Source organism: Amblyomma maculatum, chromosome 8 (genome assembly GCF_055883805.1).
Source record: "Amblyomma maculatum isolate TAMU_Amacu chromosome 8, ASM5588380v1, whole genome shotgun sequence".
NCBI lineage: Eukaryota > Metazoa > Arthropoda > Arachnida > Ixodida > Ixodidae > Amblyomma > Amblyomma maculatum.
The window spans coordinates 116712839-116731397 of NC_139351.1; the positions used below are offsets into that span (position 1 = coordinate 116712839).

At 43.9% G+C, this 18559-nt stretch overlaps 1 protein-coding gene across 3 annotated transcripts in view; it reads right to left on the bottom strand.

The window, feature by feature from the left end:
* Kank (KN motif and ankyrin repeat domain-containing protein 2 kank) overlaps nt 1-18559 on the bottom strand; it is a 111888-nt gene that overhangs the window by 23481 nt on the left and 69848 nt on the right. Inside the window, exons 3-8 of one of the 3 annotated variants that reach the window (XM_084577334.1) lie at nt 12982-13119; nt 10976-11115; nt 9691-9855; nt 5336-5558; nt 3494-3654; nt 1287-1490 (exon numbers count right to left, since the gene is read on the bottom strand). In XM_084577334.1, coding sequence (XP_084433460.1) covers nt 1287-1490; nt 3494-3654; nt 5336-5558; nt 9691-9855; nt 10976-11115; nt 12982-13119 — 1031 coding nt within the window. Of the gene's footprint in view, nt 1-1286; nt 1491-3493; nt 3655-5335; nt 5559-9690; nt 9862-10975; nt 11116-12981; nt 13120-18559 lie in introns of all 3 variants that reach the window. The other 2 variants (XM_084577333.1, XM_084577335.1) reach the window with 2 other exon arrangements.

Here is an 18559-nt window from a genome sequence, read left to right on the forward strand (position 1 = left end):
CTTTGCATGCCCAGATCGCCTTGACAGCGCCAGATGGCGCCACATGCTTGGACCGCACCACTCAGGCCTGCCGCGTCGGGACCAATCAGCGCGTGAGCATGGGAGCTTTAGCGTGGTAGTAGGTCACGATGTCTGATCGGGCCATGCTTTTTCTTTTTTCATTTTTTTTTTACTGCTGAAACAATTTTTTTTGGATGCCATCTTGGAGCTCACAGTGCTAGCAAACCGGGCTGAGAGAGCAGCATCTTCATAGCAATCAGTACCCTTGTTCAGCATGTCTAATTAACTGGCTGATATTTCCTGCATGCTAACTGGCAAGCTTTCGTAGCTGCTGTTGGTTCCTGCTTTTTCACTTGAGTTGCTGGCAAGTGGGTCGAAATCACAGTGCTCGGTAATGTCAATACCATCCGCGCCTTTGGGCGAAACGTCGGAGAACTAATTATGCTATGCTCAAGCACCGCTCGACGACGATATTTTCTTGCATGTGCGATCGCAAGCAGACATAAAACGCTACCTGTATGCGTCATTAGATTGTGTGTATACGTGTCGCCAGTCTTACCAGCAGGAAGTGCTCGTGTGGCGCGCTCGCATCTTTGACGTCATCGCTCACTCGGGCTCGGAGCGCTCGAAACCAAAACTGGTCCTGGTAAATGCCCTGACAATAATTAATTGAGCTGTGTTGGGACTTTTTGGGTCGCAGTCCCTCTGATTTGGACCATCGTAGATTGTTTAGAGCAAAAATCCTGAAACAGAAAATGTATGTGTCTATACTCCTTTAATACTGTTTTGGTGCACATTAGTCTTCACAAATTCACATTCACAAGAAGTGCACCGATGGTTAGCTGACTGAGAAAACTATATATAATCCATTGACCATGCGAACTCAACTGAACATGCCAATTTCTTAGAATTCTAAGCTCAACACTCCTTTTGTCCCACACATTGCCCCTGCCACAATATCAATACCAATTAGCCAATTTACACAAACTAGCCAGACGTATACCACACAACCAGCCATCACAACTTGTTTTCTAATTAAATACACCTTACCTATTTCCTGTGCCACAATATCAATAACAACTAGCCCAATTCACCTACCAGACAATCAGTACACACCACCCCAACTAGCATGAAATCATGCAACCAAATTTTCTGCCCCGAATATACCCCACAACCCTACCATGACATCAGTGCCAGCTAGCCTAATTCACCAAACAACCAATACAAACTAACCAAACTAGCTCCACATCAACCAACCCTTATCTGCGGTCCCACTACAAATATACCTGCAGCAGTGGTATGGTCTTGACCTCATCTTCAAGCTGCATGATTCGCTTGAGACTCGTGGCCATGAGCTCCCGTACGCTGGTTAGGGCTGCACGGTTTACGCCTAGCGGGTTGTTAGGGCTCGTCTCTCGCGCGGCCACCGTCGTCCGAGGGGCGGCGTGGTGACGCTGGCTTGCCACCAACTGCGCCCGCCATCCCGGCAACTGCAAGCACATGGCACGGTGCTCGTCCAGCAGTGACCACAAGTCGAGGAACGCGGCCGCACACACCGACAGCACCCAGAAGCACAGCAACAGTGCGAGGAGAAAGAGACTCGCCACCACCGCGACGAGCATGGTGCCTGCCCGGTGCTACTGTGCCCGTTACTGGGACGGTGAGTCGCCCGTCGTTTGCACTGCCCACGGCTACCGGGGTGCACAGATGTCTTCATGTTGTGCTGAGGGCAGCCATGTTGGCTGCCACATCTTCCTCTTCCTCAACAAAGATAAGGCCATGGCACTGATGATGATGATTTCAGCCTTTTTGTTTCAATACCCTTGGTCCTTCCAGCTGTGTTGTTCTGCTAGACTGGATCAAATTTTTATTCTCAACTACTACGCCATATACCGCGAAGAACAACAATAAACAAGCAAAAGGTAAAAGATAAGTAAAAAGAAGAGGAAGCTTATTTTTCTCGCCTGTGGCTTCTTTTGTATAGGTTTCACAGAAGCAACTACGGAAGCACTGATGCTGATACTCTTATCATTTGCAGGAATTACAGACACATCATTTTTGTACACAATAATCCGCTCCAACCGTCGTCATAATGGTGATGATGATTATGCTGATGTTCTTGTCTGATCACTTCCAATCCTGCCTTTTTTTTCTAAATTTTAAAGACCAGGTTTTTGTACCGCAGACCTTATTTGCACAATTCTGTACTAGGCTGCCTCCCAGCGGGCTAGCTTGCTTCAGATTAATTCTCACCTTAGCCAGTAGCAGTTGCCGACAGTAAAAATTAAGACATAGGGAGAAGAAAAAGAAGTATCCTAAAATTGTCCACTCATAAATTATTTGAAGCATAAAAAATGCTGCGAAATGTCATTAACGCAAAATGACTGGCCAAAACTGATCAGGGCATAAAATCTTTCACCAGCATAAGCACAGCGTCTGTAAATCAACAGCAGAAAAAAAGATCCACTCAGAATGCCTAGCAAGAAATATTTGCTAAGCAAGATCTTTTCAAGCTGGTTATACCTGTGAGTCCGAGTTTGTGTTCCTTTGGCGCGCCCGCTACTGACGACTAGCACCGACTGATGACAGACAGAGGGACTGTGGAGATCACGTGTTCTATCGAAAGATGCTACTAGCCTCAAGGGAGTGCAGAAGAGACATCGTCGAGGCGAGCTGGCGAACGGACACGCAGACGCGCATCACAAGGCAAAGGTTATGTAAACTTATTGTTTCATGAACCCAGTTAAACTCTTTAATCTTCGAGTATTACTTCAGTTATCTAGTACGACTTCTAACATACTGATGCCAGGTACTAAATAACAAGCACAAATGAAAGCACTGGTTTGCTTCAATGTTATGAGCTCTTGCTGGCATTTAAGCAGAGCATGAGAAAAAAAGGAGATAGAAGTTTCTGGGTCAAGAGAGTTACAGAAAATAACTGCTTGGCTCACCTTGCTTGCAAGCACTGCAATGTTGGCAGCAAGACATGCACGTTAGAGAGTATCGCACCTACACTTGGGCACATAAGGCAAAGCATCAGCTAAGGTGATTTCGGAAGCACTCATCCAGGAGCATTCTTTGCCAAAATCAAAATACAAAACCTGGTTATGCGAGAATTTTAAGAAATCAGCTCAAATTTAAGGCAAAATATGCACGTGCTGTGGTTATGCCGAAAATGAAGTCTGATGTACGCTACATATGGCCATGCAAAAAAAAAATTTTTGAAAAAAAGTTTGCATGAGAATTGAAGCACTCCCCCCTTACTCTGGGCAACACGATCGTGAAAAAAAAGGGGGTGTTTAGAATCGAGTAAATATGGTACTATAACTCTGATGCAGGCAAGTCCTTAACAAGTACAAGTAATCTACATTGCAGAGCAGTTTCAAACATATCAGAACAACAATTTGGATTTTTAGGCATACACATTTGTGCCCGAAAGCTGTACACCCGCACCAACGATGGTGGCAGTAGATTTGCACCACCATGCACTTACGTCAGGAACAGCGCTGGACGAATTTGTTGACAATGAAGAAACGGAGCTGGTCGAGCCGCTGCGTGAACGTGTCGGCCCAAAGACCATGTCCAGTATCTCGTTTGCTTTCCGCTGTTCAGCCTCCGGCCAGTGGGAGATTAGCCCTGAGTTCTGCGTTGGCTCTGAAAAGAGATGATGTTGTGCGGTCAGTCAAGTCCACACACAGGCAGAAAATCGCCAGCTGTGTCAACCATGCCACAGAACAATTATGATACCATATTAACTATATCATGGGGGGGGAGGGGAATGAGGGGAATGTGTGCACGTATAAAGGCTTGCTTAGAAGTTCACCTAAAGGCACGTTTCAGCCCTTTAACCGCCAACCCTGAGCTGTACTCGTCATGGCAGATCGTATCAAAATCGCCAATGACGAGTTACACTCGTCTGGCTCGGTATTGCGGTTCTGCCATCTCGAAAGATGACTTACGGTCGTCAATTGCATTGGTGTGATTTTGAACACTAGAGGGAGTTAGTCGACCATAAAAAATGCATTTTGCACCTTTGGAGCCTAATTGAAGGCTCAAAAGAATCCTTTCACAATGCGCATGCACTGTGGGAAAGCCACTCTCTTGAACAGTTTTTTTCTGTTTAACTTTTAGTGTTGAATTTAACCACAAACCATCGAAGTAATATATCTTCAGAACCATAATTACATGGAGAAAATTATGGTCACCTAAAAAAATTTGGCGATTTTGGTACATTTTTCGGAAAATAAATTGGTGGTTAATGGGTTCAAGAATTTCTTAGGCTGGCCAGCAATAAAGGGTGCTAGTGCTGGCACAGTGAGCATTACATATGATTCAAGCATGATAACGCCACAGGATAAAGCCAATCCTTGCTCTTTGTTTCAGATAACTTGAAAAGAATGAATAACTGCTCCACTCTTCACTAGTGGAAAACAGCTTCGTGGGAATGGATCCCACGAGATCGCTCCACTCGACCGAAGATCGTCGGCATCGGCCAAACCTTGCCTGGGGGAACATTCCTTAGAAAACTTCTCTAGTGAGTGAAACATGCTTGACTCTCCAACGTAGCTTTTATCAGGAACTTCTAAGTTGTTGCTAGCCGGTATTGTTTAATGTTGCTAGTGCTCGAACGCTGTCGCATTCCTTTTTTTGACAGGAACAGCCTGCTTAGTTGGCCTGTGCACCGTTGTGCGCACGATCAGAGGGTAAAGTGGTCTCGGCCATCAGCACATGGAGAACAAACATTATATTCCTCTGTTCCACGCAGAGCACCATAATACTCGTTGACATTTTGTTCCTGTCCACAGTAAATAAGAGCAATAGCTGCACCAATCCGTCACCGCTAATAAGTGCACCCAGTCCCAGGCTCACTTGCACCACATGGCCAATCGAAAGGGAGTTAATTACTGAAAAGGTGTGATCACTGGAGAGGGAGTAATTACTGACATTCTCGAGAGCTTCCACTCATGACTCAAGTTCCTCAATTGCAGTTAGCATACTCTCTTTCATAAGCACACCACAGTGGAAGTTTTTGACTATAACATACTACACCGAGATCTTCAGCACCATTAGTGCCACACTACTACTGTATAGCTCAGGGTGAGTCTCTCGATCCATCTACTGCAGTAAAACTACCAGACTTCTTGCATTCATCTGGGAGAAAGCAGACAGGCTGTCAGATGTAGGGACTCGAAAACAACTACAATCACCAAATCTAAACAGCGCAATGATCGGTGAGTTCTCTTAACGGGGAGCGCTGAAAAGCTGGAAGCCCCATTGGAAATGGTGCATAACAGGATGTGACAAAATGAGAGCTGTTTGAAAGATGAGCTCATACCAGCAGCATCGGGAGATACTGTCGCCGAATCTGCATACTTGGGAGCATTTCGAAGGAGATCCACCTTCTGCAGCTCACTTTCAATCTCGTGGCTGTCGTCGAGGTGCCCATTTCCCAGGCCCTTCTCGTGGCTGTTGAGGACGTCCTCAAAGTTGCGGAAAACTTCGTTCAAAGTGTCGTCGTTCGATGCAAGCAAGTCAGGCGGCGGCGCGCTTGGAGGAGCCTAAAATGGCAGCAGGAAAAACACAACAGCAAGAGATCACGGCTCGCCTCACCAATGGAAGCCTATGAGACACAATGAAGCTTGGAAACAGCAAAAAAGGAAGAAAAATTTCAAGTTTTGTAGCCCCCATATGCAATTGAAAATAACACATCATAAATTATTTAACATTATACAATAAAAGTGCAGACAGTCTATGTTGCTCACCAAGCATTCAGCAAATCAGAAGAAATGTATCTACAAGATTCTTTGATAAGCAACACAATGAGGCTGAATATAGAAGTAGAAAATAAACACATTAGACCCTTAAAGGGCCCCTGTCCTCGGTATGGCATTTTAAAAAAACAAAGGCAATGCTTTGATCAGGTATTGGAGATAGTCTCTGCAAAATACTACAGCGATAAGCATGCCAGAAAGCAGCAAAAACACAGATCAAAGCTCTTTCATGCTCCCCTTCGGATCAACCTTCTCGTTCTCTACGCTGGACAAGCAAGCCACGGTTATGACGTCACAGCGGAGATGGCATTCACTGGTCCGTCATTCTGAGTAAAGGGTGAAAGATAGGTGTGAGCCACTAACTGTGTCAGTCACTCGCTCACTTTTTTTTTCAATTGCATCTTTCGATTTCGAATGAACATAAAATCACACAAAAAGAAGACTTCTAGTTTCTTTTCCCATTCCATGCACTCTCTCCAAACACACACACACACACACACACACACACACACACACACACACACACACACACACACACACACACACACACACACACACACACACACACACACACACACACACACACACACACACACACACACACACACACACACACGCACACGCACACACACACGCACACACACAGAGCGAGGGAGAGAGATATGGGCACCCGCTTGATTTTCTAAGAAAACTCCGGAGAGAGCCAGATAGAAGCAGGAAAGTGAAAAACTGAGAGGGAACGGATGGAGAAGAGAAAGATGGTAAAATCGGTTGATTCCGGTGGCTGTAACTGCGCTAATAGTTACTCTTTTCAAGAAATGTTTGCGGCCTTGCGTTCAAGGGCAAAGCTTCACAGTCACCTGGAAAGAAATATTTTCGAACGAAGGGTGGACTGTAGCCCTTTAAAAGCACAGCAATTCTAGGTACCTGTCACACTACACATATTGATGCTTACACCATAAAAGAAAATACACCTGAATGAACTGTCAAGCAGAAAAAAGTAAAAATGTTGCCATGCATACAAGTTTGAGTAATAGCAAAAGAATGCCAAACACATGAAAGGTAAAGTCACTACCAGGAATGAAATAAAAAGCAAGGCACCATCAATCAAGGTGAAATAACAATAAATAATAATAATCAACAATATATAGTAAATAAATATTAAAAGATAAAATTCACCTCAGGCTCGCTATCACTGTGTGCTCCAAAGCAACAAGAAAGTTCGCACAGACTTTTTTTCATCGTCTGAGGCAAGGGGTCTGATTCACACTTAACAACATAGACTAAACACGCTCGAGAGACCGCGTTCGGCGATGCAACAACACGCAAAGTTGCAGCTTTCAGAGCAAAGCACTAAGCAGAAGGGTCACAAAATTCAGGGGGAAAGGTGACAATTGGGCTCTTATCTCTCTTTTCCACGCAATCAGGCATTGCTACACAAAGATTTCAACATTCATAAAAGCGGCTAAACGTGTTATCAGTAAGCTGAGATTTGAGATAAGATTATTTAAGTACAATACTGCCCATTTTCACTGAACAATGGTGGGGTAAGAAAATAAAACTGAAACAAAAGGTGCGAAGACGGAGGACGTGTAATTACAAAGGAACTCAGGTAATGTGATCTCGGGCCAGGTGACAGCTTTAGTGTGGAGAATGTCACAGGTGTCATTGGTAAATCTGTGGTTGAAAACCTAATGGCTAGGAAAAATGAAAACATTTCTCTGGCCCAACATTGAGCTCGATCTCACATGCGCAGCCATCTTTCTCATTCTGTTTCCTGGGAGCAGGACTTACCATTTGCCATGTACTTCTCAGTCTCCCAGACTATGTTATCCACCAAATTCTTTGAATTATTGCCTTACTGCTATTGTCAACAGAAAAAATCTCCGTTTTTCACCTTTTAAAGAGAGACATAACATACAATTTGACATATCACCCGCTAGCTTCGTGAACCTGCATTTAGAGCCTGGACTGTTTACTCTCCTTTCTGATTGTGTACTCAATTTTTTGCATTGCCTGCTGTTTGAATGAGCTCATCATGAATATATTATAGGCCACGGTGGACAAATTTCAAGCAGAATTCGATGCGTTAGGAGCAGCGAGCTCAGCTTGGTTTCTATGCTGGCTTTAGAAATCAAATGAGCAATTCGTTAATTTGTTACATCAACTCACGTGACCAATGAAATGGGAAAAAAAAATATATGGCCGATTTGAATAGTTAATCAAATACGAGGTAGGTGCGTAGCACCACTTATCCTTGTTGTATATTTCATGCATTACCACACACATCTGTGATTTACACTCACTCCAATATCTTCCCTCAGCTCACGCAAGAGGTGGCCAGCCGTCACAAAGACAAACAGCGCCGACAGTTGCGCTTCCAAAACACACAACACACAAACCTGAGGCCCAAACGTTCTGATCGCTGCCCTTTATTGGGTGCGCGTGGGCGGCGGTTTCAAAGGGACATATGTCCAGGCGCCTCCCCAAGATACCGACAGCAGCTCCCTCTGCCGTGCATTCTCCCCAGTCCGTGTTTCGCCGCGATTTATGGCCTCCACGCCCTTTCCTCTCAAACCGAGAGGCAGAGCAGTTAGCGCCGAACCCACAACCACTGTGCTTACGCTGTGCTTTTTAACTTCTCTGGCTTGCCTCCTTCGCGGCACGGTCGAAGCGCGATTTTTCCGAGAATCGGAACGGACCGAACCGACGGCATCGCCCATTTCCATGTGTTTCTATACCTCTTCCGAAGAGGGGCTGCCTGCATGACCGTCATAAATAAACTCGCGTCAAGCTGCCACTTGACCTTGGCCGCCCCTTCAGAATCTCCCCTGTGACAGTGGACCCGCGGTGAACATTTCGTTTCTGGGAGAAGCCCGCAAACTTAAATGTCAATTTATGGGCTTCTGGCTTTCCGGTTCTGCCTTCGTAACCCTTGCACTTCAGCACGTCGAGCATGGCGAACCTGCGCCGCAGTACCAGACGGCCCGGCATCATCCATTGCGACGCGAAGCAAACGCACACATGCTTGTGCAACGCTGCCCAGCGACGGCCGCCACATCCACAACTGACACCCCTCTCTCACTGTCTTACTCCATGTGGTCGCTCCATCCCCTCAGTTTTAAGTCTCGTGATGTGGGCGTCACCACTTTCCCTTCCTCCTCTTCAACTTCATGGAGAGATGGATGGACAGAGAGAGAGCGGCTTCTACTACAGCTCTGCGGCCGCTCCACCTCCTCAATGCTGAGCCTCGAGACGCGCGCGTAGCCACCTTCTCTTTCTCCACTTCAAGTTCACGAAGAGAGAGAGTGAGCGGCTTCGGACAGACATTGGCAAAATCCGTGATTACGGCTAGTAGTGCTACGCACTAAAAAATATTACATATGAGGTGCTGCTATAGCTTGCCATAAGTTTCCTTTTTCTAAGGTTTATATCCAAACTAGAACCCTGAAACCCAGCCAAGCATCCTGGTCGTTTCTTACACCATATTTTGCAAAACAGCCTTACAACCGAAGTTTTCGTTCAGTGGCTTGAAGAAAAAAAAAAAAGAAAATATCCTGCAATAAAATGGTTGTCGAGCTTGAGTATAAATACAATTTATTAAAAAACGAATTTTTGCGTGGCAAAGTAACAGTGCGGCTTACAAGACACACCTCCGTAGGAGAGCTGCAAAATAATTCTGAATTGGGAATTTTAAAATATGCATCAAAATTTCGGTGCACGTGAGAGGTCTTGCATTTTGCTCCTGTCAGAATGTAGTTGCCGCAGCTACGACCACATCTCTGCAAGATCATGCAAGATGCTCAGCTGCTCAATACCGTCGGTGTCTGGAATCCCACAGGGTCAATGCAGTAATTTGTTCACAAAGTCACGCTGTGATGTGGAAACAAGCAAAAGTGAAGGCAGCAAACGTGCCCACCTTCGTCTTTAGCGTTTCCAGCTTTCTTGGCGGGGCAGCAGCAATGATAGCATCCTGTTTGGCCACCTCACTGTCAAGCATCCCGAGATAGGCCTGAAGAGACTTGCGCTGACGCCGTCGCTCCCTGCACTGTTGTCGAAGCTGGTCCATGTTGCTACGGGCAGCCTGCGCCTGTGACCGATCACACGCCATCCGCCACATGTGCGTCACTTCTAGGGGCGAGACTTAACGGCTTGAGTCATCACAACATTTGACACAATGGAAAAGATTTGGTAAATAATCATATTTTCACTCTCAAGTTTAATGCCAAGGCACCCGAGATCAATCTTGACGCAGAGCTGAAGCACTGAATCACCAACAACATACCTTTAGATACTGAAAGGATTTACTTGCAGTTCTGTAACTGTCATAATGTACGTAGCATGGGAGAGGGTGCAGAGATAATTCTATAAGAAATCACAAGTATACTATAGTATTTATTACCTTTGCTTCACTACTGCTAACATTCACTATCATTCAGCGCTGCTTTTGCTGATTATAACTCCTCACGACTAGTATCTAATAGCTCTTTTCTCAATGCTGTGTAATTTACAGGTGGCACATGTTTATGCAAAGATCGATTTGTAAACATCCTCAACATCTTATGAATCCCTACGTGCTAATACCTAAGATGCTCCTAATTTTGGAACAACAATAATCGGATAATGTGGTGTATTGTTAGGAAAGAATGCTAGAGCAATAAAAGACACACAAAACGCTGAGAAAGATGCCGGACATGCGCTAACCTGTGTGTGTGTGTCCTGTGTCTTTTTCAGCTTTCCATGTGTGCCTTCAATTGCTCCTGTGTTCCTTCCTAACATTCCCATCTTTGCCAATGCCAAACGACACATACGCGAGGAAGTGCCTTCAGCCAAATGGTTCCATCACACATGCAATATAAAATTACATGCAGCTTCACGGACGAGTAGCTTAATTCAATTTTACCTCTTCCCTGCCATCTCTCTTATATATAATGGTGCGAAAACTAACGCACAACGATCATTGCTATTATTAACGTTGTTCACCCTGTAATAAGGCAGCAATTCCTCATTAGGATCCACCAAGATTCAGCCGTAAAAATATAAAAAGAACAAAAAAAAATTCATCCTAGTCCCGGGTTCAAACCCAGGACCACTGGATATCCAGGTAGTCGGGCATCCTGCGCATACGTTTGCACTCCACGGGCATTTGTAAAGCTTGAATTGCTCAAGTTTGTGACAGATGGAAGAAAAAAAGCCAACTTTACCTTAAGCGAATCACAGAACTGCACAAAGTCGAGGTGGATGTGGTAGCCATAGGGGCAGCAGTTGCAGCGCGATCCTTCCCTTGTCTTGAGCTCTGCCATAACCTGTTCGTGCAGCATGCCAGGTGTCCATGTGTGATACCCTGGAGGACAGAGGACCATGAGGTAGTTCCAGCGAATGTAGCTCGACCAAAGCAAACAATATACTTATAGATTCTTCTGAAACACTGATGTTGGGTCATAAGAAGCACTGCACCAAACATACTCTGAGAGAACAGCTTTGCAGCACAAAGATGTCTACAAAGTGGCAGAACAAACCATGCATAAAGTGACACACAGCACTACAAAAAAGAAAAGGACTTCAGTGCTTGTGTTGGCAAAAATTTAGAACAGCTACAAAGAACTAACAGTCATCATGCATGATACGATCAGTAGTTTTCATTGACCAAAAAAAAAAAAAAGCTTCCGAATTTTAAGCTGAGATGCTTTAAGCTCCCGCTGTCAGCGATCTTGAGGTGACATCAAGCCAACACCGAGAGCGAACATCCAGGCACCAATTTCCTGTCATCCGGGAACTGAAACGTGAACATCTGAGCCCCAAACGAGATTTAATGAGATGAGTTCTCTGCTCTCTCAGGCTTCCGTGCCCTTGCCAAAGATGGTGCTGCAGTGTCACATGTTTGTGTATAGAATACTGCCCAATGTCGGCAGTCGGTTCAAAGGTCGTTCGGGCATTTGCAATCGGGTCTGTCACTGTGCTACAAAGTCAGGTGATGGCATTTCCCTCTTTAGCAGAGTTTTATACGTGCTCTGGCAGCACTTGAATCCGCGGCTTCTCCTACATTCTTGTCAGGCCAGCATCTCTTCGTGGCGATGTGAGCTTCTATATCACTCTGCATTTCAATGCCGTCACCGTCATAACTGCTTAAGCCAAGCAATGGAGCTTGATAAAAGAAGAGGTAGGAAGCGTCTTGCGAAAAGCAATTTTTGTGAGTTATATGTACGTCGCAGTAGAACAGTGCTCATCCCTGACGAGAATGTGCTATGCGCAGAGCCATTTCATCCTTACATTATACTCTTGATTTCGGGAGAGGCAGTCATTTTTTATGCTATTGTTTGCAGTGCTCCACTTGCAGTTCTTTCGATAGTAATGCAGTCTGTTGTCATATCACAGCAATAATATACAGCAATTAAATGCATATCAAGAAGTGCCAAGTCAATAATAGTTGACTTTACTATACCCCAAGACATGTTTTTTTGGCAACATAGCCAAGGCAACAGAGCCGGAACACGCCTTTTCTTCCTACACAGCAAGTGTAGTTCCCGGTTGCAATTGTTTGCCTAAACACAGTGAAGTGGTAGCAGTCATTTTACAAGGCACATTATTTTCAACATTAGAGAGCCAAGCAAAAATTGAGGACAGTTAAGCTTCGCATCTTTAGGGCATGACACAGCAGCATTAATGGGCCCAGTGTTCCATTCCCCTTACAGATTTTTGTTTCTGTATACACACCTTGTTACTCATTTAATCACTAATCTTTTAATTTGTGTCTTTATTACCCCTCATATACTCATTAGCATACATTGGCAAGCTACCACATCATGTGCAAGACCATTAGACATAGATGTAAAGCCCCATTTTAACCAAGCTGTACAGAGGTGCCAGCGTGACTACGAACTAAGCTTTACAAAGGTGCCAGTGTGACTACAGTGCAGAGTGTCCAGCCTGAAATCCACGGGTCCTTAGGGGCTGGATTCTGATCACACTCTCCTATCTCAAAGGCAAAGCCTGAATTGGCAGTGCCTGCTAATGCAACTACGTCATGTGACCTAGTGACATCACGCAACCTGATCGCCAGCCAGTGCACAGCCATGCCACCTGGCAACTCTCAACCCGCCAGAGGCATGCTCGTGATTTTACACTCATGAGCTCATGATGCCAAAAATGCCAATGCTTCATTTTATGGAGAACAGGATCTCTCATGCTATCGAAATGGAAAGGTGCGCACCCATTTTGACTTTTGTGCGCTTGGGCCTGTGACTTCTGCTGGGGTTTCGTGTGGGTGCTCTAAGTTCCCAGTCTGTCGGAGTGGAGCTGGATGAGCGCAGACTCTCGAGCTTCTCTTGGAGCTCGGACTGGGTTGGAGCTGCATGACAAAGAAAGCCAAGTCATGTGTCATGAGAAACAAAAGTGAAATCATAAAAAAAAAAGCTTGCTACTATGCACCACAGTCATAATTGCTAATATTTTTTTATAATGACCCTCTTCCAATTTAACAGTCAAGTTTTTGCCTGTTATGACTGGCCATAAATGGCTTGGTTTGGCTTTTAGGGTTTATCATCCCAAAGCAACTCGGGCTGTGAGAGACGCCATAGTAGAGGACTCCGGAAATTTCGATCACCTGAAGTTCTTTAACATGCACTGGCCATAAATGGGTATGGCCCAATAATAAATCTTGAGCCAATGGGTCTCATATAAACAATTTTACCTATGCATGCTTAGGCCGACCTTAATTCCAGACACGCAATATTCTAACGAAGTGCACTTGAATAATGAAAATTCCACTCTGACATTAAACGACACATCAAAGGCACTTTCAACAGTTTATGCTGTTGAAATGGCTCTTTGGATTGTCAGTTTATGCACTAAAAGAACCGATAAACGACAGTAATGAAGATTTACAGCAGACATGAAGGAAGTCTACCGTGTATAAATAAAAGGGAGCGTCCTGTTATAGATAAATGGCAAATTTTATTTTTAAATCAGCCCAGACAGCTAACAAAAGGCTTAAGGTGACATTACATTGTGGAACACTGACACTGAAAACACAGCCTAACTATATATATATATCCTCACTGACATGAGCACATAGCATAACTAGCATAAAATTCTCACAATTTTGTACTACATATCCCATAGTGTTCTGCAGAATATTACAAGAGTGTGACAAACTTTTTTACGAAGTGTGATTAAACATTATTTTCGTTTTTGATGAATCACTAGTGCTGATGACTCATTATATGCCTCTCGGAAGCATCAGAGTTGACTAAATATTGTGCCAGTACAAGCATAAGTACAAGCAGATGAACGCAAAATACACCGCTTCTGAAATCACATTTCATACTGTCATAATCTATTCGGAGATGTACTTGGATATACTTCATGAAGGGCTGAAATCATCAATGCCAACCCTACTTTGTGCACCCAGTCTGCCCGCCCACATCTTGCTTTGCATCACAGATAGGTTTAAGTTTATATACCACATGCAGCCATTCTTTCACAGCCATCCTCATGGCTGAGAGGTAAATCTATCTTCATGAGGCTGGCAGGCTGTGCCTGTGCTATCGCACAACCAACAGGACATGTGGCCCAGGTTGGCATCTGTCACTTCAGGGTTCCCTGAAGGGCCCCTGTGCATGGTGACTCAAGCCAGGGCGGGAACCATGCAAATGTCGGGTGTAAGGTCCTAGTGGATGCGGCTGCGGGGGTGGATCTGACCCGTTGCGCCTGGCAGGGTGACGCTTTAGTGGAGGGCTGAGGCAGAGGCAGCAATATCCCAGACGCCAGGTCGCGTTCCACACAGTCCTAACTATATTTATTAAATATTTTTTGTTAATGCTGCAGGGTTAATTTTTAACGAAGGCAGGTATAGTTTATTTTTTCCGGGGTCTTTTCTTTCTCGGAGCTAAAACGTGACACTGCTCATAAACATTCGAAACAGTGACAACATGTTGAGCATGACAGTGGCATCTACGAACCTAACCAGTGTTGATTTCATGTCTTCATCCATAAATAAAGCTATGCTGTTCATATTTTTAGACTGACTGCAGAACAAAATGCTTCATAACAGGAAACGTGGTTGCCATTGGCTTGGAAAGTACAAATTAGAAAACATGATGATCATTATCGAAAAATGTTCAAATCTCAATGGTCCAAAATTCACAAGCAATAACATCTTGCTGTCTCTGATACACCTAGATAATGCAATGTTTGTGCACTCTACACCACCTTTAAGGGGAGATGCGAGGCTAAAAACACAGCCCCCCCCCCCAAAAAAAAAAAAACATCCTTTTAAATTTTTGTTGTTTTGGATTGTGCATGTTAATAAGAAACATCCCACCGAGTTTGGTTGTCAACTGCACAATAGAAAAATAAGAAAATTAACTAAACACAGCCCCCCCCCCCCCCCCCAAAAAAAAAACAACAACATCCTTTTATATTTTTGTTGTTTTGGATTGTGCATGTTAATAAGAAACATCCCACCGTGTTTGGTTGTCAACTGCACAATAGAAAAATAAGAAAATTAACTTTTTTTGCAAGATGGGGTGCACTCACCACCGAAAGCGCCTATGCACGCCGGTTTAAAGACGCAGCCGCTTAGCGGGCAAGAAGCTGGACAACATGGAGTGTGTCTCTAAGTTAGAATACTTGTTTTTCGCGCTCTCTAGCCCCTGCCATCTCGAGTACACCAGACAGCCAAAAAGAAAAACAAAAAGGAAAGGCAAGTTTTGATCAGTGGCAACAGAGGATTGTTTGGTAAACCAAATTAAAAGCTTGAATTGACTAAAATGCAGCATGCAACCTTCGAACATACTTTTTTTTCACAACTGGGAGTTCGGCTAACCAAAGTGCTCGACAAGCTGGAGGTATAGTATGGAACCTAGACGAAGAGGGACGTCCAACAAGCAACCAAGGAAAGCATTTCATGAGTGCAGACAAGAGTGCTGGAGAGCTGTAAAGTTGAAAAAAAAAAAGGCAACTAGAAGCAATCACCACACAGCACTGTCGTATTGAAAAGTATGGCCCTAAGTATGCACCTGGCTGCACCTGGCTGCTTTGATTTATTAACTGAGGCCCTAAATTTGAATAGCATGTTCAGAAATCTTCGAACTCATTTTTCTCAGTTTGCACCTTTTGCAAGAACACAGCAGCTAGGAAAACTACCACTTCCAAACTCTTTTGCCAAAGGCTGCTTTCAAGGTGTATTCCGGACTATATTTTGGGGGGGAACAAGATAAGGTACATTTTGGATTCCTATGTCATAAAGTACCCGCATTTGTCTTTATCCTGCACACTGAACTACCTAAAAGTTATCTAAGCACAAATGGTTAGTCCACCTTCATCATTTTTTAAATGATAATTTTCCTAAGCTGACACACTTGATTACTCATAATGACAGCTACAAGTTTTTTTCTATTTGAGCTATGGTGATGAAGATTAGAATATATTCTAATAGGAAGAAGATAAGTCATCCCTGAAAATTTCATTGGAATTAGTGCAACAGTTCAAAAGTTGACCCTTCAGCCACACTTGGGGAACATGGCTCTTAAAGCTATTTTTCCTAAGTTTTGACTAAATTTGATAAAACCTGGCATTCTGAGTCAGTTTCTTGCACTGATTTCAAATACGTAACTATTTCTTCAATTGGCCAATTAGTTCAAAATATAGAGGAAATTAATTGTTCATAATTTGCAGGAACAATGAAAAAATAACTGCACTACAAAAAATTCACACGGACATTTTGCTAGGTACTAGAAAGCATAATGAATATAATGTTAGGAGCACCTTTTTATATAGCAAATATTAGCCATGCTATAACGGTTTAAGTTACTCTTCCAAATGTGGGGGCCCTACTGCCTGATTAGAGTGAGATTGAGATACTTTGAACTGCTATAGACAAGCGTCATGTTTGTAAACAAAGGTAGCGCTGCGATCGGCAGTGGCATGGGGTGAGCGTGCCTACACAGCACCAAGCGACGCTGCCTTCGAAACCAGTTTGCGCATGCGGATATTTTGAACCGTAAGCTTCACTTGTGTGTAGAAATGGTTTGGTTCATGCCTGGAGAGTAATGCAGCACTTTTAGAGCCGATTACTGCTGGAATTACCTGGCGAAGAGCTGCACTGGCTTCCTTCGCCGTGGCCTCACCAGCGCACGGCTACGAAGGATGACTGTAGTGACTTGTTAAGTTAAATGAAAATGGAAAGCGCAATGTGTAAGAAAAACTAATAGTCAACACCATTCAACTCCCCGGCCTATTGCTACCGAACGAAAGCAGGACAACGATATGAATGACTGGAAGTGTGCTTTTTATATGACGACTCTTTTGATGGGATTTCGGCTGCTCCAAGCACCTTCACTCTAAAGAACAATATTACCAGCAACTATAGGGAACTAGAAATCATATGTCTAAATCACTGTACCTGCAACTTAAGTGACAGAATTCCATCGAATAAAAAGAACTCAATATTTTAGTTCTTTGTAACATTCGCCTATAGTATGTTGCCAACTTGTTCTATCCTGGTCGATAAAGAAAAAAAGGTTAATGTCTGCTTCATCGTATAGACCCGTCAAGGTCATTTACAGGTTAATATATATACATGAGAGCTTTTAAGAATGCTCTCATTTTGTTCTCCTTGCTATAGGAGAGGTGCATGAGCGCAAATGCAACATTCTCCACGATCGCTCGCAGCGAAATTTAAGCGATCTGCTGACCTTTCTTTACTTAGAACATTTTTATTCAAGTGCGCATCATCTTATTCTGGTTATTTTGCACCCCTCATAGCTAAATAAACTTTGGGACATTTAACTTCATATACCATATATACCATACTTAAATATCCTGCTCGATAATAGCTAGGTTGTACGTGGATATTTAACTCATTCGTCAGGTTCCTAATGAACTCAAAAAGAAAATCTGATAGCCTGAGAAAAAACGCTGCGTGACTTTGCCAGAATCATAACAATGTCTACAAGCTTCTAGGACCGGTGATGAAGAGTCACTCATTGAAACTCGCGAAAGTGAAAACAGAAAAGCTATACTTCACAAGACCGGGCCTGTTTTGGCAATATTGCGCTGTAGTGACCGCTCAAGGTAACTGCAGTTACCTTCGCAGCAGCTTTTGCATCCTTTTCTGTACGAACATATACACGGACAGTACTGCAGGTAACTGGGATTTCACACTGCAGCTTTCCTGCCTTCGATTAAGATCATACACACACACGAAATATTGTGTCAAAACTTCTTATGACTTGGTAGTATATACAACAAAATGTGCACAAGCTGCAGGCATTTGCTAATGCACTCTTCGTTGTGCGGCCGAACAGCAACCACAAAAATTAAAGGTTGCAAACTATGTTCCAATTCAGAAGTGCACGCACGTTAGCCGTGAAGACAATCTTTGCCGAAGGGTCTATGTTGCGCTCAACGCCACTGCCCTTCTCATCTCATCGCTCTCATCTTTATCCGACCGCAAAAAACATGAAAGCAGGTGCCGTTTTCTTCTTTGTGCCTTGTGGTGCTATCAACAACACCACAGCTTGCAGGAACATCAGAAATTATGCTCGAAAGCACAGCAAGCGCCGCGCATCCAATGCAGACGGCGCGGACTTTTGTCTACACCCTGAAAGTCACTGCTGTCGCCAGCACCGCCGCATCTCCACTGACATCACGGGCTGACGCTTGTCTATAATGGCGCTAATATTTGTTATATCAAAAAAGTGCTCCTAAAATTGTGTTCGCTATGCTTTCTGGTACCTAGCAAAATGTTCATATGAATTTTTGTATTGCGATTAATTTTTCATTGT